Source organism: Hibiscus syriacus, unplaced genomic scaffold, assembly GCF_006381635.1.
Source record: "Hibiscus syriacus cultivar Baekdansim isolate YM2019G1 unplaced genomic scaffold, ASM638163v2 tig00111701_pilon, whole genome shotgun sequence".
NCBI classification, from domain to species: domain Eukaryota; kingdom Viridiplantae; phylum Streptophyta; class Magnoliopsida; order Malvales; family Malvaceae; genus Hibiscus; species Hibiscus syriacus.
Window position 1 is genome coordinate 172,667 of NW_024063157.1, and position 21,101 is coordinate 193,767.

A 21,101-nucleotide genomic window follows, 5' to 3' on the forward strand; every position below is an offset into this window, starting at 1 on the left:
AACTGAGCTGAACGGTTAGATACTTTTAATCCAAAAAAAATTAGATACTTGCCTTAAATGCTTTTACCTGGTAATTTTAATTCGAAAATTAAATTATACCGATTTAAGTTCGAATCAATTTAATATGATAATCTGAATTCGAATATAAACTAAATCCAAACTAATATAAATAAATAATTTTAACTAATTTGAATGAAATACAAATGATTCGAACTTAAAATAATAAGTCGAGAAAATAACGTTAACAGAAGAGTACACACAAAGGTAGGTAATTTAAGAATGGATCATGGATGTTGAAGTTTCGTGTCAGAGAGGTGTCTCCCACGGCAGGCAAATTTGATCAAGAATTACCTATAAAAAGCAGTTTCAGAGGGAGAAGACATAGCTTCATTAAAACCCAAAACAACAACTCTCCCTCCAGTTGTTTTTTGGTTTCTCAAAGACAAAAGACAAAAACCTCATTGATTTCTTCAAGTTTTGTTGTTCATAATGTTGTACAGAAAAAACGTGTTCGTGTTCATTTTATGGCTGTTGTTTTCTTCCTGGGTTTTTTCAATTTCAGCCACTGTTTCTTATGACAGCAAAGCTATCACCATTAATGGCAGAAGAAGAATTCTTCTTTCTGGTTCTATTCATTATCCAAGAAGCACCCCAGAGGTATTTGCTTAAAAGCCTCACCCATTTTAGCTGTTTAGCTTTCAAGATTCAACCTTTAATTCATCCATTTATGTATGTATGTATGTATGTGCAGATGTGGCCTGATCTTATAGCAAAGGCTAAAGAAGGTGGCTTGGATGTTATACAAACTTATGTTTTCTGGAATGGACATGAGCCTTCTCCTGGAAATGTAATACACTTTTATTATTTTATATTACAAAATTCATTATTTTTTTCTTTTCTTCTATTTGAATTTTTAAAATTTTTGTTTCCTTTTGTTTTGCAGTATTACTTTCAGGATAGATATGATCTGGTTAAATTTGTTAAACTGGTCCAACAAGCTGGACTATATGTTAATCTCCGGATTGGTCCCTATGTTTGTGCTGAGTGGAACTATGGGTACTTAATGTTTTGTTTTTCTACCAATCACATCCTTGGTAAATTTCTGCAGATGTTGGCTGATATGCTGAGTGTTCTTCTGTGGTTCAGGGGGTTTCCTGTGTGGTTAAAATATGTTCGTGGCATTGCTTTTAGGACAGACAATGGACCTTTCAAGGCTGCAATGCAGATATTCACAACTAAGATAGTCAACATGATGAAAGCAGAGAGGCTATTTCAGACTCAAGGAGGTCCAATCATTATGTCTCAGATTGAGAATGAATTCGGACCGGTTGAATGGGAAATCGGGGCTCCAGGTAAAGCCTACACCAAATGGGCTGCACAAATGGCGGTCGGACTCAACACTGGAGTCCCGTGGATTATGTGCAAGCAAGATGATGCTCCTGACCCTGTGGTAAGATTTCATGCCATGTTGCTTTAAAGATTTTGTTGGTATGCCTTTTGAATTAGTGCTATGTGATCCTCCTTTCTTGGCGGGGTTTCCAACAGTGTTTTTGGTTGATTCCTATTCATTTACAACTCAAGTAAAGTCAAGGTTTTGACTCGTTATCGTACTGGGAATTCCGGAAACCTTATCTCTTTGTACTGTCACAGATAAACACCTGCAACGGATTCTACTGCGAGAACTTTACTCCCAATGCAAAGTATAAGCCAAAAATGTGGACTGAAAACTGGACTGGTTGGTGAGTCACAAGGTTTTTGCTTGTGTTGTCTATTGTTTCTGTTATGTAGTTTAAGTTCACTTAAAGAGTTTTGGTTTGTTCGAATGCTAGGTTTACGGGCTTTGGTAGTGCAGTTCCTACAAGACCTGTCGAGGACATAGCGTTTTCGGTTGCAAGATTCATACAGAATGGTGGTTCGTTTGTTAACTATTACATGGTATAATATGTTTTGGTATCTCTTCTCTTCCTTCAATTTCACGAGGTTTTTTTTTTAACATTTAACTTTTTGCTTCAGTACCACGGAGGAACCAACTTCGGCCGGACCGCTGGTGGTCCCTTCATTGCTACTAGCTATGATTATGATGCTCCACTTGATGAATACGGTATGTAGTTATGGGCATTAAAGATTCCGACTACTTGTCGAGATCACAGTATCATACCGTTCGGCTTCATGGATGGCTGTTTTTGTCTTAACCAGGGCTTAAAAGGGAACCAAAATGGGGACATCTAAGAGATTTGCATAAAGCGATCAAATCAAGTGAACCAGCTTTAATTTCTGCAAATCCTACAGTGACATCTCTCGGACGTAACCAGGAGGTCAGTGTTTTTGCTGTGAACTTAACTCCCCATTGTTTTGTTTCCGGAATTGAAATTTCTCATAATCGATGATTGCAGGCTCATGTCTTCAGGTCGAGGTCTGCATGTGCTGCATTCCTTGCGAACTACGACACGGAATACTCCGTAAAAGTAATGTTCGGAAAAGTTCAATACGACTTACCTCGTTGGTCCATCAGCATCCTTCCTGACTGCAAAACTGCTGTTTTCAACACTGCCAGGGTAAGAAAAGATCTCTGTAACATGAAATTCAAGCTTTTGTTCTGTTCTTCAATCTCTTTAATGAAAATTTTATCATTTGAATGCAATTGTTGCACAGGTTGGAGCCCCAAGATCTCAACCGGCAATGGTGCCAGTAAACAGTGCATTCTCATGGCAGTCATACAATGAACAAAGCCCCACAGCTGATGATCGAGATACATTTGAACATGATGGGCTTTGGGAACAAGTATATCTCACGGCAGATAAATCAGATTATTTGTGGTACATGACAGAGTGAGTAAACGTACCTGAATACGTATTACCATATCTTCGATATCGTATTCGATTTCCTTACATTCTCTCGTTCAACTAGTGTAAAAATTGGCCCTAACGACTTGAAGAATGGACAAGATCCTCTTCTCACCATTTGGTCAGCAGGTCATGCTTTGCATGTTTTCATCAACGGTCAACTAGCAGGTATAGCCGAAAACTCCGGGGAATCAGAGATAATCAAAAGCTTTCAATGAACCTCATTATCGACTATATCAATTCAGGTATCGCATATGGTGGGTTAGACAATCCAAAACTAACATTCAGCAAGAATGTCAAGCTAAGAGCCGGGATTAACAGGATTTCCTTATTAAGTGCTGCAGTAGGACTCCCGGTTAGTTCAGTCAGTTTTATGATGTTAGCTTCGATCTTTCTTGACTTTTGATGACATATTGTTGCAATTTCATATGTTTCAGAATGTCGGAACTCATTTCGAGACATGGAATGCCGGTGTTCTAGGTCCGGTTACATTGAAGGGTCTAAATGAGGGGACAAGAGACATATCTAAGCAGAAATGGTCTTACAAGGTTTGTTTTATGAATTTTGAGTATTTGTACTTGCAAGCAAATTGATATACTAATAGACAATGTTGGCATGATGTTTTCAGATTGGTCTAAAAGGGGAAGCCTTAAACCTTCACACTGTTTCTGGAAGCTCTTCTGTTGAATGGGTTCAAGGAGCACAATTGGTGAAGAAGCAACCTATGACTTGGTACAAGGTTGGGGAGTTTCCATGTCTGATTTTAACAGATTCCATGTCTGAAAAAGATCGAATCAGATAAAAATATTTAACATCTGTTACTTTCCAGGCAACTTTCAATGCACCGGGAGGCAATGAACCATTAGCTTTAGATATGAGTAGCATGGGAAAAGGGCAAGTATGGATAAACGGCCAAAGCATCGGACGCCATTGGCCCGGATATATAGCTAGTGGCAGCTGCGGTGGTTGTGATTATGCCGGAACTTACACTGACAAGAAATGTAGAACTGGCTGTGGGCAACCTTCTCAAAGATGGTGAGAAACTATATTTGGTTTTCACTATTATCTGTTTTATCGGATTCAAATATTCATGGTAGAGTTTGTACTTACAGGTACCATGTTCCGCGTTCATGGGTGAAGCCGAGTGGAAACCTTTTGGTCGTGTTTGAAGAATGGCGTGGTGATCCATCTAGAATTGCTTTGGTTAAAAGAACTGGTTGAAGAAAGTCCCAGTTGAAGCTGCCTACAACTGAAAACTAAAGAGAGAGATTTGTGGTAATGAAGTTCAAGCTGGTTCATATTCAGTATATGTATACTTACAGTCACATGCTCTTACTGCAAAGAAGATAAAAAACAATAAAGTATGAACAGAGTGAAACAGAACACAGTCTGTTTGGCCAACGATTAACATTGGTCGTAAAATGGTCGAAAAAGAATGTTTTAATGTACATAGAGAAGCTACTATTTGTCTAATACAGCTTTATAAGCATACTTAGAATCACTAGGATTACTCTAGCTTTTGCTGAAATCAAATTATGCATGTCAAGTCTCTAGAGGCAAGCAATTTCATTGCTTCTCTTTGTAAAAGTAAATGTAAAAGTAATAAATCCAAGCATTTCAATAGCTTTTTTCATGATAAAAAATTACATGCCGAAAGAGGTTACCGGGTTGCTGTATAGTTGAGATGCAGAAGAATACACAATCCAATCTATGGCCTGCAATTTGCTTTTCACAAAATTGAAGAACTCTACCCTTGTAAACATTTACATCTTTATAAAAACCTGTTCATCACAAAGATAGTTTCTGATTCAAGTCATTGATGATATCATCTACGTCTTTCTGAACATGTAATATTTCCGGCCCTTGATGCCTCCATAGTTCCAATCTACTGCGTAGGTCCCTTAATGTCAAAACTCCTCCTTCACTAATGTTAAGTTGGCTTAGTCTCTTGATGCACTTCATTAAATACTTCCCCGATTTTACTTTCACCTGGTAAATGAAATCTAACCCACTCTCTTCATTCTCGAAAAAAGAAACAGATATCCTATCAACAGCATCTGTCAAACCAAAAACAGTAAAAGAACCTGCTAAAACATCTTTGTCACCACATTTTTCAATCCAGGTAGTTAAGTCATCCCTTTCAGAGTTCTGTTTTACATGTCTTGGTCTGGCAAGCATAGTTTCCCTTGACCGAAGAAATTTCCCAGTTGCAGCATAGTGCAGTAGAAGTTCACATCCATCCTCGGTTATACTAACAGGGGATCCAATCAATATGCCTAATAGAATCCTCCTTAAAAGAACATTTTGCTGCAGGCTAAGAACATTGAATGCATTTAAATCAGCAGATGCAGAACTGTCGATGGTTGTATTACCAGCGTAACTAAGGTATATGGTTTCAATTTGGTCGAGCCAGATCCCAATAATATGACAGTCATATTTTTTCTCCAGAGAATAATCCTCCTTCTTGTTATGAACTTTCGGTTTCTTAAGTTTCTTCTTGAAGGTAGCTCCTTTGCTGTGCGTAGCTAAGTCGAACTGTTTCAGAGCCCAAGACTCGGATATTTTAGTAAAAAAATCAACTAACAAATCCTGATTAGATTTACTAGTGGGGCTCAGAATCCATGCAATATACCTTGCTGCAAACGTAGACAATAATTCCTTATCATGTACTTCTCGGACTTTAGGTGATAACGAGAATTTAGATTGAAAATTCTTTTGGGGACTTTTCCCAGAGAAGAGTAAAACAGAAGCAAAATAGAACCAATCTGGAAAGTCTATTGCCAAAGCCCTACAAGGCAAAGAATTCATCATAAATCTTTCAAGTTAAGAATAGGGTAGGTAGTAACCACTTAGTGTTGGAGTTTACCAGAGAGATTTGTGATCTATCTCCCAATTGCCGCTGCTGTTGGCTTGATTTGACGGAGTTGTTCATCACCAAGAGATTCGTGTACACTCGTGGCATGAGCTAAATGTATAAAGTTCTCAACAGAGAAGGCTCCAACGAAAATCCTCAATAAGTTGTTCTGATATGGGAAATATGCATCGGAAAATGGTAGCTTAGATCCCAATTCCACAGATAAGCCCCACCATGTTGGTCTCAAAATTACATCCAAAATTGCTGCCACTAACCCAGCCAGAAGCTCTAGCACAAAAGCCAGACCCCTGTTTTAAAACTAATTTAATAATGCGAAAATGTTTGTTAATCAAGTTACACTAGATGAAAAAAATACAAATAGTGATATAATGTATCTTACATGCCATCTATTAATCAAAACATCTTGTCAATGGAAGCAGCACAACTGAAAACGAGTGCCTTGGAGTTGGCCATATATGAATAACATGTTTTCAATACAATACCTCAACATATCATGAATCGTGATACATGACCATCACAAGGCCAGCCTGATTGCCTGACCATCAAAAAGCTTGCAGTAACATATTCATGTAGTAAGCGTTATAAGCAGTATCTGAAAGCTATAAAGTTAAAACCAACATGAGATCATCCAATTCACGATATTTTCCTCATAGAAGAATAACTTAAAACTGCTTCCATGCACGTCCTAAAAGAGAAAATGATACATATAGTAACAGAAGGAAATCAGGTTGTCCGAAGTTGGCACTATAAGTAATGGGTAATGATTGGTAGAAAATTTGAAAAATAATTAGATGTATCCGCAGAACGTATAAAGACGATAGTCAGAAGAACCTGAAATATGTGAGAACATGAAATGGGAACTCACGTCCTGAGAAACCAATTATGCAATAGAGCTCTCGTCTCAATAAACATAACAGGAGAAAACACTAAGCATATTATGATAGCACGCCAATCCATTCTCCGATGAAATTCTTCGCTCAAGTAAAGGAAAGGCCTTTCTCTGGTATCTTGTAAAATCTTTAAAACAGCTTGCTTTAGAGTTTGCGGGTCAAGATACCAGAAGAGCAACCTGCTCGAAGATTAAAACATACATCTTAAGAAAAACAACTTGCCAAACTCAACTATATATTGAAACATTTGAGCACTTATAACTTCAAGTGCCTTGGAGTCGTGAAAAAAAACAAAACCGAACAAAATAAGTTATGGAAACTAAAGTGGTTAACTTCTATATAGCATGGTAGCAATTTTCGTTCACAACAAACCTCAATGGTAGTTCTTCATTTTCAAGGGACAGTTCAACAGGCAAATGACAATGAAACTTGGAAACAGCAGCACTTCTTCCTTCAATTGATTTCGAAAGGAGAACTGGTGTATGCGGGGATGAATACCGAGAGCAAGATGCCAAAACCAATACCCTTACAACAGCTCGTAACAGCAAACGAGAAGATAGCCCTGCAAAATTAAAAGAAAAAAATTGTCAAATATAATGAAACCCACCAAAATCATTGAATAAACAGGTTAAATATTTCAGTTCCAAATCTAAATAACAAATAGCCAAGAGCATATTATTCAAAAAAAGGTTTAACTTTTCCAACTAAAGATTCCTGAAAATTCAAAATAATAACAACAATGAAGCATAAAAAATCGACCTTTCCCTTCTAACTTTGCTTGAACATTGTTAATTATTTCTACCAATTCCACGCAATGTAGACCCAAACTTGAGCCACCTATAAGCAGAAACTCTTCATTTTGAAGCCGAAAAACCTTGCAAGTAGCCAAAGAAGATAAGACACTGATGATCGTCCTCACCGAATACTCCGCCATCGAATCAAAAACCTAAGCAAAATCGCAAATTTAAAACAAATGGGTAATGTAAACGGAGCATTATCTCCTAAAAGAAACCCTAACAGTTAAAACTTTTGTATACGAATTTACCTGGGGTGCCTTGAAACACATTAGGGAGAGCGCGGTATTCAAAACCCTAAGCTCAAAATTAGTGTTTTCATTGAGGTTGAGAGATTGGTTTAATTTCGAAATTGAAACCTTGAGAGTTTCCTCTTCGTTTTCACGTTCGCTGGTCGATAATTGGAGGTGAGAAGCGAGTTGACCGAAGAGCTCGGTGATTGACGGCAGTGTCCCCATGATTTTCCGACAATCGACGGCTGATACAATGGCGGGATGTTGATGATGATGAACAATGGTGGAGGATAATGGGATTTCCCGCCATAATTGAATTGATTCTGGGCTTCCCGTAATTTCAAGTGTGCTACGGCAGGGAGACCCAATTTAGGCATGAGGTATTTATTATTGGGAAAGTACACCAAAGACAACTAAACTATGTTTGAATGCCCGTTTCGATACTGGACATTCAGTACTTCTAAAAATATCATTAAATTTATTAAATGACTGTCCCTTTTTCCATCTTATAGGATAAGAGAGGTAAGATAGTAGGCTACCCTCAACATCAGGTTAAGAACAATTTTCGTAAGAGACCTCCGAATTATGAAATACCCTCCGTAGGACTCGATCTCATGGTTAAGAATCTTGTGATCTACCAACTGAGCTGGATGGTCATTTCGATCATTAAATTTATTAAATTGTTATAAAACAAAAATTTTATTTTATTAAAATGTATAAGTTACGAATTTATTTATAATCTTTTTAGGGTAAAAGAAAAAATGGCTCGATTATAAACATAAAGACATATAATAATTATTTATATATTAAGTATATAACCTCACTCCACTTTCACTACCATAGCAGAATCCATTGGAACCTTTATCAAACTTCATTTCCCTGTGGGGGTTTCGATGGTAAACTCAAAACCGTTGTCGATACGACGTTTATAATCTCTTCGTTGCTAAGTGTTTCGATCCGGAGAGCTTCTTTCCCCCTGCTAACCAAGATAGGAGTACACCAGAATTATTATATGTAGGGGGCAATGGAGCTGTCCTCCTTATCCACCATGAGATCTTTTTGTGCCTTAACACGGATTCGGAAGGATGAAACTCCATTTGCAAGGAAGGGAACTTGAATTCGGAATGATGAAACACCATATGGCATCTGTCTTGTAAGAAGGCAAGGGAGGACTGAAGAACATACCTGAATCTTTGCAAGTTCCAGCTTTTAAGACCCCCTAATGAAACGGTGACTATAACATGATCGGCTAACATAAACGATCCATCAAAGAACTGTATCTTCACCACCCTCGAGTTATCTACGTATCGATGATGATGATGATGACCCTGTGGTTGACAGTCAATTTCATCGATTTTGCAGCCTAATTGTATTACATCGGGTGCGGGAACCGATGCAAAATATTCGATTATGCCCAATGTAACCCTATGCATTAAGATCATATATATAACAGATTACGATAAAATTTTTCACAACATTTTACAATAATTTAAATTCATATTATGAATAAACACCTTTTAAAAGTACAGTTAATAATAATAATTTTTAATTCGAGTAATATATAAAACTATAAATGTATGAGTAAAATAAAATCTTTCACAAATCATTATCGATATAATTTTAACATCAGTTGTAAAAGTAATATATGTCACAAGACATATATTTTAAAATAAATAGACACATGTCACTTATCATAATGGTAAATCAGAAGATAAAAATATTATAACAAAATAATCTTGTACGAATGTGTCGATCCTCCGAGTGTCAAGTCTGAGTCGCCTATAAAAAAGTATTAGAAAGATAAAAGTTTGGAGGAGTGAGTTAGGGAGCTCAACGTATTCCAACGATACAAATAAAAATATACGGTTAAATTTTAAAATCATTTCATTATCAAAGTTATGAAAACGATAGTAGAGTTGTATTTTAAAATACATAACAACCCTCCAACAATATGCCATATGCAGTTCCCTAGAACTACATATATAAGGATTTACCATAGGCCCAAAGGGTGTAGATGTCAACTTAAGGAAGCACATTGGGTCCATAAGGTCTTATCCTAGCCGAAGCGTAGGTGTCCACCTGAGGGGTGTGTCTTCAGGCCCATAAGTACTTACACAATTCACATAGCAAAGGAGTCACCCTAAATGAGTACCTTAGGGTCTACAAGTCTTACCAGTAGACCTATTGGGCACAGGAACCCATCTAAGGGTCATCATAGGTCCATAAGGAATTATCAACTTAATCAGTGTTGAACTTGCATGAGGAATTACCAGTTTGATCGGAGTTGAACTTGTAGAGAATTCATACCAGATCCCAGAGTACCCCGAAGAGAATAATTTTCAAATAGTAACTAACAGTAGCTAGGAAATCAGAGTTCGAGCATATATAAATTCAGTAAAAATAGTAACCAGAGAACATGAATCAGACAAGCATGCTTAAAACTTTAGTAAATAAGAAAACATGCTTGAAATAGATAAATCATGCGAAATTAAATCAGATCAGCTAGCCATATTGAAAATCAAGTAAAACAGTCATGTGCACATGATATTTCAAACATATATATATATATATATATAGCTCACAAGGAACACATCTCGCAAAAAGAATCAGATCTGTAGATTTATCGAACACCAGTTTCACTATGTTCTTCGACTGTACGAGAACCTAAGTCATATCAGAATAAAATTATTATCAGAGTAGTACACTAAACTGAGTATTTAACAGGGTTGTAGAACTATACGAGTAATCACAAACTCTCGTAAACAAGCGAATCGGGAGAAACCGGGCCGAAAAAACGAATGGTCTAGAGAATAATAGATAACTTAATTAAATGACATAATAATTTAGTCATTGACCCTCAAATTAAATTAGATGCACTTAATTAATCACTTAAATAAATACTTAAATTACATATTCATATTCATATTCATATTCAAGTTTAATGGGTCAATTCAGAGGTTTTCGAGTTCGAATTTAAAAAAATGGACTTAAGATTATAACTCAAGAAAAGGGTTCGAGTTAACTCAATTAAGTATGAGTTGACTCATAAAAGTTCGAGTTAACTCTAATCGATTATAGGAGGTTCGAAGATAGGGGAGGAGCCCCACGAGCACGTGACGGCGCGTGACAGCGGCGATGGGATGATTTCATACGGTCAACTATTCCACATTCATCCAATCACCCTTTCCAGCTCATATCAGGCCAGTAATCCATTCAAACATGAAGCCAACAAAACGAAAAGTGACCGGAACTTACCCAACATAGGCGATAGAGGAAACGACAACAATGGAGTGATCCAATGTTGGGTTTTGAGTGCACGACGACGTGGAGTCCAAAAGTGACGATGGTGAGACGAACCAACAACTTGAACGGGCGGAAATCGCGAAAAAATCAAGGCGATGAGGGTGGGTTTCGGCGAAGCTTTGGAGACTTCTCCACTATGATCGGCAGACCTTCAACTACGACAAAAGAAAAGGGTTTGATCAGGTTGGCGCGATGCTTCGTTTGGATTGGGCGGTGACACCCACCGACGAACGGTGGTAGATATCAGCAACGGTGAGACTTGAATGGTCTTCACCTCCTTCGCGACAAACGACAGTCGATTTTGAAGGTTTGACTGTCGGGAATGGGTTGTGGGTCGATATTGAACTCGATGGAAGTGGCGATGGCCACTATGGATGGCCGGAGATTGGTTGAACTGTGAAGGCGATGGGTAAGGTTGAATGGGTTTAAATTTGGGAATGGGGTTTCACGAGCAGAGGGATTTTTTTTGCTCATGTGAATTTGGTTAAACCAAATTTTATTAGGTTAAAATATTATTTTCTTCATTTTAAATCACTAATTATTAAGGTAGCCTAACTGTTAAGGCCTTAGCTTGGCTACCCGTAGATCATGGATTCAAGACTTAATAGTCTCGTATTATTTTATTTTAACTTGATAAGATATTTTTAGTTTAGTCTAGAAAGGGAAATTACGCGGTTAATTCTTGGGGCATCCTTAGTTTACAGATTTAACCTAAAATTATTATTAAAATACGAGATTAATTTCTGGAGTATCCGTGGTTTACAGATTTAACCTAAAATTATTATTAAAATATCAAATAAATCCTAATATTTAGTTAATGAATTTTTAATATTTTTGTCCTAAAATTTTGGGGGTGCGACATCCATGTAGCCTTTAGAAAGGGTGATTCTCGCTTTCTGCTTCCAAATCTAGATCCAAAAGATCACCAGCTGAAGTATAAGTCCTTTGTGTGTTCTCAAGCACCGAGGCCTTGTCGAAGAAAAGCACGGACACTTTTGTCGTCGAAGCTGCCATTTCTCGAGCACCGCCATCTAGCATCCGCTATGACACTTTCTTTGGTCACCTTCCCTTGAGCAAAATCCATCAGATTCTTGAAAATAGCCGATACGGGATCGACAACAGAAGCGTTCAGCTCGAAACCGCCTTTGTCAATGGTCTTTGGCTCATCGGGGAACCCATTCATTCACTCCCATGACTGGTCAGACTCCAATTCATTGATTTCTTCAGCAATTTGGAGACTTTAATCTTTCTTTTTCTTGCATGATTTAATCTGCTGTAATATAGACACGGCTGTTATTTTGTTGTGGAAAGTCTACTGTCCTCTCCTGGTCTTGATTTGGCCTTGATTTTCAGCAATTAAAACAAATGGTGAAAATTTGGTTTCAGTCCCTGTATTATAATTGCAATTACAACCAATACATCCGTATGGCTAAAACTAAGATCGATCAGTACAATATACAAATAAATTACAAATATAATTAATTTATTCATATAACTACGATTAGAATCGATTATTATAAAATACAAAATAACTAATTAACAATCAAAATATATATATATAGATCTAAACTAGAATTCTTCAGTATTTAAATCACTAACATTCACACGACAAATATTCTATACATTTCATTCAAGTGAAATCGATTAATTTTGATTTAAAATACTCGATTCGGATTAATCAGTTAATTAATCAATAGTTATAAGAAAAAAGTGTTGAGAATATTAGAAGACGAATCTAGAAAGATTCTGAAAATTCCTTATTGTGAAACACACACAACCCCAACTATACAACTTGTGGTGTGTGGATCATGAAACTCTTCCTTTATACAAAAATGAATAATCCGCCCTATGCTCATCGTGCAGCCGATGAAAGCTCCTCCGGTTTCGGATTAAGAATCTCGCCGCACATTTTTGTAATCATCGAGAGTTTCCATGTTCATTTCCCAGTTCCAAAACCAGCACGACATTTTCGACGGCGTGTCGTCGGTTGCTATTCATGTACATGCATGGAAGAATGGGTTTTTAATGCGAACCTGTCCAGAACCGCATCATAACGCCATGTTCACTGATGCTGCCACGAGATAATCTTTGCATCTTTTGCCAGAAACGACTGCCCCTCCCCGTTCTCAATGGACCCGAACTACCATGCCTCCTGAATGACTCGGATGACTGCCTCCCGAATCTTGTCGATGAACTGAACAAATCTGAAACCGATAGTCCTCTCTCGGTATCAAGACCTGAGACATAATTGGAAATGGAATAATGGCTTTGCAATGGTTCACTCAACCGTCCTGAGCCAGTACTGACTTTTCCATCCATGTCGATGGAGAAATCGTCTCGACTGGAACCTCTTGAGCCTTCCACTTCTTTTGCCTCGTCACATTCATTACATACTAATTTTAAAGCCTGCACAACCTCACCCATAAAAGGTCGGTGTGATACCTCTGGTTGAACACACATCGAAGCAATCGCTGCTACCTTCGCCACACTCTGGAAAGCTACATCAGAGCCTAGAGATGGATCGATAATTGTTTCTAAGCCTTCTTTGGTTGCAAGAAGCGGACGAGCCCATGCAACTAAATTCTCCTGACCAGGCGGCTGTGTCATATCTACGGGTTTCCGCCCTGTCAGAAGCTCGAGAAGGACTACACCATAGCTATAAACATCACTTTTCACAAGAAGATGGCCAGTCATTGCATACTCAGGAGCCACATATCTGGACCAAGTGATTCATCACGAATAAACGTCAAATCACGAATAGAAATTAACATCAGCAACTGCACACACAATAACGAGGACCGGAAAAAAACTAAATCCGATAAAGTACAGATATTTTCATACCCAAAAGTTCCCATGACGCGTGTTGATATGTGCCTGCCTTCCTCATCCATGGCAGTTCGAGCCAAACCAAAGTCGGATACTTTTGGTGTGAAATCATGCTCCAACAAAATGTTGCTCGACTTGAAATCCCGGTGTATGACACGAGGGCTTGAATCTTCATGGAGATAAGCTAATCCACGAGCAGCACCTAGAGCTATCTTTATCCGAGCATCCCAGTCGAGTGGTGCGGATTCTTTGTCAACTCCTGAAAACAAATAAAACAGGGGAAAATATAACCATTTTCTGTAGAATGTAACACTAGGAATGCTGAATATTATAATCCGGGAATCAATCAACAGAAAGCACACGAATTAACTACCATGCAAGTGAGATTCAACACTGCCGTTTGGAATGAGTTCATAAACCAAGCAGCGGTTGCGCTCCTCGGTGCAAATTCCAATCAACTTCACCAAGTTTCTGTGGTGAAGTCGGCTAAGCATCTCTACCTCAGCCAAGAATTCCCTGCCACCTTGTTGATCATCTCTCTTCAGAACTTTGACTGCCACTTTAGTCCCGTCGTCAAGAACACCGCTGTAAACACGACCAAATCCACCTTCCCCAAGTATTCTTGAATCATCAAAATTGTCAGCAGCTCTTTCTATTTCACTTGCAGTGAAGGTCTTAGCGGATCCCGTATAGGGTGCAATGCTAGAACCAAATGAAAGTGACATGGAACTTAGACCGCTTCCAACCATTGACCTAGCCGAACCTGAAAATTCAACATTTTCCCGATTTAATAGGGTGGAAATTTAAGTTTTTGATGGATCCATTCATGGACTGAGGAAACTAATAAACCCAAAAATATTTAGCTAAATGTAACCTGAAGGTTTGGCATGAGATGTTAGCGGATGCTGTGGAGTTGTTGTTCGATGGCTAGCTTGATCCCTATGTTTGAAAAGCAAAACCCATGCAAAGGCAGAACATAACACCACAAACACCAAAACGGACAGAACAATTATAGCGATCACACCCCCACTAAGCACATTTTTTTGCCGCTTCCCATGCACATCAACACCGAGGGGCTTTATAGCCCTTGCATTGTTGTCATTACCCGGATATGGTCCGCTATCAATCATACCAGCATCAGGGGGCAAAGGTGGAGAAGGAGGCAAGCCTAGAAATCAACTATTACTACGTATTTCAAAGAAAATATATGCCAAGAGTGAAAAACAAAAGGTAAATCCAAAACCGAGCAAGAACGTACCAAGATAGCGCACATATAGTACTTCATAATCCCCGAATAATGAAGTTTTTATAGCAACTTTTTTATGCCAAAATCTGTCATAAGTTATAAAGGCTGTTGTGTTATCAAATATTTCACCAAGCGGTACCAAGTCAATAAGGACAATCGTCTTCTCTGGTTGCTCACTAGCAGCATTAGCACCCATGATGCGGACTTGACTTGATTTCATAAGAACACCAGCAGCAATTTCTCCAGCCAACTCGGAAACCAAAGGGAAGAAAGTATATAGTGCAACACTTAGGCGTAATCCAACTTGCATTGGCAAGACACAGCCACAAGGTGATCCAGGAGGTGTATTTGTATAAGGATCCGTGCAAATAGTTGTTGAACAATCTACATTTACAATCAAATATTAGTAACCCTAAAAATTTCTTCGGAAATGAAAGTAGAGCAGATACTAGAAAATCGAAATGTGGAACAAAGAACCTAGTCATTAACCTTCATTGGGAGGTGGAGGTGGAAATGACATAACTCGTGGCAGTGGTGGTGCCACCTTGGGACTCCTTGGCGGGGAGACGGACGGGGAAACTTTTGGGGAAATATGAGGCTCTATGCAAAGGAAACAAATCATGAATAAGCAGAAAATAGAGAAAATGAAGGGATATCACAAACATATATTTAACAATGAAGCAATTTAGTCTTACTTTTGGTCTGCCTAGATGCAGCCACTCGAGATGGTGATGGAACAGGAGAAACAGTGCCTCGTGGTGGAGGAATGAAGGAAACGGATGGGGACACTGGGGGAGCAAAGAGTCTTTGCTTTCTTCCGGGCGGAGAGAGGACTGGACCTGCATAAATATTGCGGTGGAAACATTAACAGGATGTGATAAGCCTGAATAATGTTACTATGGCAGTGGCATAAGATATTAAACCTTGCTGTTTCAAAGGAGGAGGTGAAATCGAGTCTGATGGTGGTGGAGCAGGACTGGTTCGTTCATTTATTTTATGTTGATGCTTATGAAACGAGGTTGAAGGTGAAAATGGTGAAGCATTATGCCCTTCGTTTGAAGGAGCAAGGGATGGTACAAGAGAATTACGATGTTTCCTCCTAGCTGTTGGTGCTGGAGGAGATATGGCTGGGGAAGAACCTGGAAAAGTATCATCAGAACCACTGTTGGTCGTAATAACCAAATTATAAATTAGTGTGATGTTTGCAGATTCACGACACACCATTTTTCAGGGTATGGTTCACAGGTGGCTTTGGCTTGTGTATCTCGTTTGAAGGTGACATAACGGGTGTTCCACCATTGCTCAAGCGTGGATTTGAAACAGGAGAAATATCACGGTCTGCATTGCAATATGATTAAAAAGTGAGGAAAATAATAGACATGGAAAATAATCATATGTTCAACTTCCAAAATTTGATATAATCTTCTAATTAGAACCTGGTAATGGAGATGGATTTCCTACTGGCACGTTTCGGTGGACAGTTGGTGAGCTACGAGGTGACTCTCCAAGCGGCAGTTTAACTGGAACTGCATTATATAACAGGATAAGAAACTCTTAAAGTCTCCTTGATTGAAATTTCATACAAAAATACAAAGTAACTAGGCTTACTGGGTGAAAGGGACGGTGGCACAATTGGGCGGACAGGTGGTGGGGTCATTTCTACTTTCCTTGGGGGAGATGCAACTGATATTGTGTTTCAGGTAGAGACATCATTGTAAGGGAGAGTAGAATGAGACAAACATATAAACGATCCAAAACAGCCTTTATTGAATATATACAAAATGAGACGTTAATCCATGAATTATGTACCAGGAACGGGGGGCTCCAGAATCGGAGCACGTGGTGGTAAAGCCATTGGCCCTTGGGAGTGAATTGGTGTAAGTTTTGGTGGTGAATTTCTCAAAGGTGTAGCAACTGGAGCTATAAAATAGAGTAGAAGCAGCAATATTAGAACCTATCATAGGGTTAAATCTATGGACACATGACACATGACACATCAAACTAATACTTATCCACCTGGAGCAATCGGCTCTATAACAGGCGCGCTGCTATTTGATGAATTTTCTTGATTAGCACTTGGAGTTGGGGCCAAAGCTCTTGGACTATTGGGTTGCAAGGGTGGGGAACTTTGTGGTGAATTACTCAATCGTGGTGCAACCGGAGCTACAAGATAGCGAGTAAAAGCAGCAGCATTAGAATCAAAGTCGGTTTTAAATCTATCAGGAAATGGCGCATCAATTATCAAACTGCTGACTATATACCTGTAGCACTTGGCTTCAGAACAGGGGCCTTCTTGTTAGATGAATTTCCTTCGTTGTCAGTTGGGGGAAAAGCGCTTGACCTACTGGAGTTAATGACTGGGGAATTTTGTGGAGAATTCCGCAATGGTGGTGTGGCTGGAGCTACAGATTGGGGAGGGGATAAGCAAGCTGTATTAGAACCAAACTCAAGCTGCAATCTACTTATTTAAGGAATGCCTTTTGCATGATATCCAGCTTACTTTGATGGACAACCGGTGAAGTTTCTGGAGAATTCCGTGATGGAACGATTGCTGGTACTGCAAATTAGAACAAGTGCAATTAAAACCATACTGAACTTCAAATTTACCAAACTATTTGATTCATTCCTTTAATTAGCAAGCATACATGGGAGGATATCCGGTGAATTTTGAGGCAAAGTCCGTGAAGGAAAAGTAACTGGAGTTGCATATCGAACCAAAAAGAGCAGTGTTAGAGCAAATGCCAATTTACATTAACTTGAAGGGAACTGGAATTGCTTTTAGTCGTGTACCTGGAGCATCTGGCACTGAGACAGGAGACTTACTAACTGGTTCCTTTTCCTGAGGAGCAGTTAGCGGCTTTAATGGTGCATGTACCCGAACAAGCGGAGGTGGTGGAAACACCAATGGAGTACTTGGTGCCAAGGATGGTAAATGTTCTTCAATAGGGAATGGTGGCGGAACTGTATTTTGGGTTGACGCAGATGAAGGAGATGGTGGCAACACCACTGGAATACTAGGAGCAAAGGATGGTGAATGTTCTTCAAAAGGGAATGGTGGCGGAGCTGTATTTTGGGTTGACGCAGATGGAGGAGATGGTGGCAACACCACTGGAATACTTGGAGCCAAGGATGTTAAGCGTTCCTCAATAGTGAATGATGGCGGAGCTGTATCATGCGGCGTTGGTTCCATTGAATTAATTGGCGATGATGAATGTGCATCTCCTTTGGTGGTTTCAGGCACCGGGACAGGCATTAGTGGTGGCAAAGCAGGAGGAGAATGTAAATCTGATTCTGGATTGTCAAGAAAGAAACTTCAATAAAAGGTCTCGAGAACAAGAACTTTTGGTACCGCGAAATGGAAGTTACCGTTAGGCTGAGGTGGCATGCTTGGTGAAAAGCTTCTTTCTTTAACAGCACCAGGGGTTCCTTCTGTAGGCGGAAAACTTGAAAACTCTGCCGGAAATGGGGATGCATTGTGCCCTAAAACAAGCCAAAAAAATATACAATTTAGTGAACACCAAATTGCATTTCACCATGCAACAATTGGTTTTTACTTATTACAGAATCATGACTGAGGATTGTAACCATGAGATCAAATTGCATTTCATCCTCAATCAATAAAATCCAAAAAAGTCGAAAGAACACTTGATTCCACAAAACATGGTACAATGATTTTTGTTGCTAATCATGCTATAAAAAAACCATTTCTTAGATAAAAGCTTCCATGAGAACTATTCTTAACATGCAAACTGCAATTCATTCTATAAGATTATGGATTATGCAGATCCATGAAGATGTTGAATCCAAATTCAGTGGACCTAGAACTCTGGAAGTGAGATTTTGCAGACAAAATTCGTCAAATTAGAACAGATAACAGTCATAGTAAACAACAATATTTTCAAAAACATTAAATGTGATTAAAAGATTGTTCACTTGCACAAACTAAAACACAAAACTCATTAAACCAAGTACAATTCAATAGCTTTGAGCAAGAACTGAAAAAAAAAGATGGAATTTTTACCTGAAGATCCTTGAACAACCAAAGAAAAGCCAATGATGCAGAGTTTGGCAAGCTGAAGAATCAGGGGCATCAACATCCCCATCCCATACAATACCAAATCTTCTCTCAGTGATGATGATGATGAATTTTTTTAAAAAACAAATAAAAAATATGGAACTGTATTATATTAAGAGATAGACAGGTAACTTGAAGCAAGAACAAAGGGGAGATAGATTAACAAATAACCTCCACAGAAACAGTGCAAAACAAGCAAAGATTGGTTTTTTAAGCTGTATTTGAGAAAATCCAACCAAAAAAGAAGCAAACTAGCAAAGCAATCTCCTTTTTTATCTCTTAAATTCAAAAAGTTTCTGTCTTTATGCTACCATAAGTTGCCGGAACACAAAATAAAACTAACACACACTCAGATAAAATTAAAAACAAGCAATTGAATGAAAACAAGAAACAAAGACACCTCACAGGGCCACAGAGCCAAGTAACTGACAACCTTTTCTTTAAGAGAGATGTAAATATATATATTTATATATATCTATATAAAGAAAAGATTTGGACATTTTGGTGGATGTTAAGCATGTGAGAGAGAATAAAACAAGGAAAAGGAAACTTGGTTTTAATATTAGTAAATGCTAGCTTAGTGAGGGGAGTTGGATTTTGAAGGGTGTATTTTTAATGGGGGTTTGAACCAACTTTAATTACCTTATTGGGATTGAAATTTGCTTAAATTATTATTTATTGAAACTCATTATCTTGCTGATTTTTCCGGCTGATGTAGTTAGCCATTAAGAGAAAATGACTCCCATTGAAAGTGAGAGACTTTTGTGACACATCAACCAAATCTTCTTTCGTAATTTTTCTTGATGAGCTTTGGAGTAAAGTTAAGGCCCCACCATGAAAAAACAAGTTCAAAAGCATTCAGATTTGGGGGGGGGGGTTCATTGCCATTTTCCATCATTCGAGTGTTGAAAAGTTCATGAATTTATACAAAAACCCAACTAAAAACTAGGTTTTTGATGCCCATATGTTTTATTCTGGGTTTTTGAAACTTTTAAACAAATATTAAGGATACCATTGTGTTAGATGAGAGAATGGACCCACTGAAATAAATAGAAAATGAAGAAGAATAGTAATAACAAGTTGTCAATTACATTCCATTTTCATGACAATCAATGAGTTGATAAATTTGAATTATTTTAAAGAATGTTGATCAAATTTCATTCAGCAGGATATAAAAAATGTGTAATACGGTTCATTTAGTAAAAAATTAAAATTTGAATAAAATAATTAATTAGAGAATTTTTGCATTCAACGTCGATGCTAATGATGTTTGCCATATGTAAGTTTTTTTTAAATGATCTAGAATGATTCGAATGTAGTATATGTTCAAAAAAATTAATTATTAACAATATGTACATAGATACAACTGTTTAAACTCAAAATTTTTAAAAGAAATAAGTGAATAACATTATCATTGATTACTGAGGTCATTTTATAGATTCTATACATAAAATATAATTTCTATACATAACACATTTCAAGAGTGGTGTGTGTGTTTTGAAATACTATTATAAAATTATTGTCCATCATATTCTTTTAGGGTAAACTAATAAATTATGTATTGAGTCATTCCTTTATACATGTGGTTTTATTTTGGACTAGGGATGGCAAACGGGCGGGTCGGGTGCGGATACCCCCTCCCCCATCCCCATACCCACTTAATATTTTTTAATCTACCACCCGCCCACCCCCCATGATGGGTACAAATTTTCAAATTCACACCCGCCCACGCGGGTACATTTTCAAATCTATCCCCACACCCACTACCCACTAGCGACATATCCATCTAGACCCGCCTGACAGCAAACTAATGAGATGTTGGAGTTGGTTCCCAGACAGTTCGTGATGGGGTAGCAACGCATGCTTCAGTTTGTCAGAGGAGTGGCTTTACGAATGTTATGGAGACAGATTGTAGGGAGCATGTAGTCGCAGAGCTAGATTATTAAGTTGCTTTCGATGTTAATGCTCATAGTGTGCCTAATATGGGTTTTGAGGGGCTAAAGAACATGGAAACTG

General features: G+C 38.3%; 4 protein-coding genes and 1 pseudogene across 7 annotated transcripts; 1 reads left to right on the top strand and 4 right to left on the bottom strand.

The window, feature by feature from the left end:
* Positions 1–426: 426 nt before the first annotated feature.
* LOC120167859 (beta-galactosidase-like) lies at positions 427–4,104 on the top strand. Of its 2 annotated transcripts, none has more exons than XM_039176751.1 (16): positions 427–657; positions 752–847; positions 944–1,056; positions 1,147–1,450; positions 1,651–1,739; positions 1,830–1,935; positions 2,014–2,101; positions 2,197–2,315; positions 2,394–2,555; positions 2,653–2,828; positions 2,908–3,011; positions 3,089–3,198; positions 3,281–3,391; positions 3,472–3,582; positions 3,673–3,878; positions 3,956–4,104. In XM_039176751.1, the coding sequence occupies exons 1-16, from the start codon at positions 490–492 to the stop codon at positions 4,062–4,064; spliced, it is 2,172 nt and encodes a 723-aa protein (XP_039032682.1). In that variant the 5' UTR covers positions 427–489; the 3' UTR covers positions 4,065–4,104. The 2 variants fall into 2 exon arrangements, with proteins under 2 accessions (XP_039032682.1, XP_039032681.1); XM_039176750.1 differs by having other exon boundaries at positions 3,089–3,193; positions 3,276–3,391.
* A 75-nt stretch (positions 4,105–4,179) lies between these two features.
* LOC120167860 lies at positions 4,180–8,072 on the bottom strand. Of its 3 annotated transcripts, XR_005520080.1 has the most exons (7): positions 7,654–8,072; positions 7,368–7,554; positions 6,981–7,170; positions 6,584–6,787; positions 5,710–6,005; positions 5,476–5,631; positions 4,180–5,378 (listed from the first exon to the last, which is right to left on the bottom strand). XR_005520080.1 is itself a non-coding variant. In XM_039176752.1 (6 exons), exons 1-5 carry the CDS (start codon positions 7,858–7,860, stop codon positions 5,726–5,728), a joined length of 1,068 nt encoding a protein of 355 aa, XP_039032683.1. In that variant the 5' UTR covers positions 7,861–8,072; the 3' UTR covers positions 4,180–5,631; positions 5,710–5,725. The 3 variants fall into 3 exon arrangements, 2 of the variants coding, with proteins under 2 accessions (XP_039032683.1, XP_039032684.1); XM_039176752.1 differs by having other exon boundaries at positions 4,180–5,631; XM_039176753.1 differs by lacking the exons at positions 4,180–5,378; positions 5,476–5,631 and having other exon boundaries at positions 5,841–6,016.
* LOC120167825 lies at positions 4,632–5,651 on the bottom strand. The gene has a single exon (XM_039176721.1). The coding sequence runs from the start codon at positions 5,649–5,651 to the stop codon at positions 4,632–4,634; it is 1,020 nt and encodes a 339-aa protein (XP_039032652.1).
* A 385-nt stretch (positions 8,073–8,457) lies between the features above and the next one.
* On the bottom strand, positions 8,458–9,068 carry LOC120167812 (annotated as a pseudogene).
* Positions 9,069–12,675: 3,607 nt separating this feature from the next.
* On the bottom strand, positions 12,676–19,128 carry LOC120167867 (receptor-like serine/threonine-protein kinase ALE2). Its single transcript, XM_039176759.1, has 19 exons — positions 19,032–19,128; positions 18,377–18,490; positions 17,801–18,301; positions 17,656–17,712; positions 17,511–17,567; positions 17,272–17,412; positions 17,027–17,173; positions 16,820–16,930; positions 16,619–16,693; positions 16,447–16,536; positions 16,232–16,348; positions 15,934–16,149; positions 15,706–15,849; positions 15,500–15,610; positions 15,023–15,394; positions 14,639–14,932; positions 14,138–14,527; positions 13,780–14,023; positions 12,676–13,654 (listed from the first exon to the last, which is right to left on the bottom strand). Exons 1-19 carry the CDS (start codon positions 19,111–19,113, stop codon positions 12,961–12,963), a joined length of 3,957 nt encoding a protein of 1,318 aa, XP_039032690.1. The 5' UTR covers positions 19,114–19,128; the 3' UTR covers positions 12,676–12,960.
* Between the last annotated feature and the right edge of the window lie 1,973 nt (positions 19,129–21,101).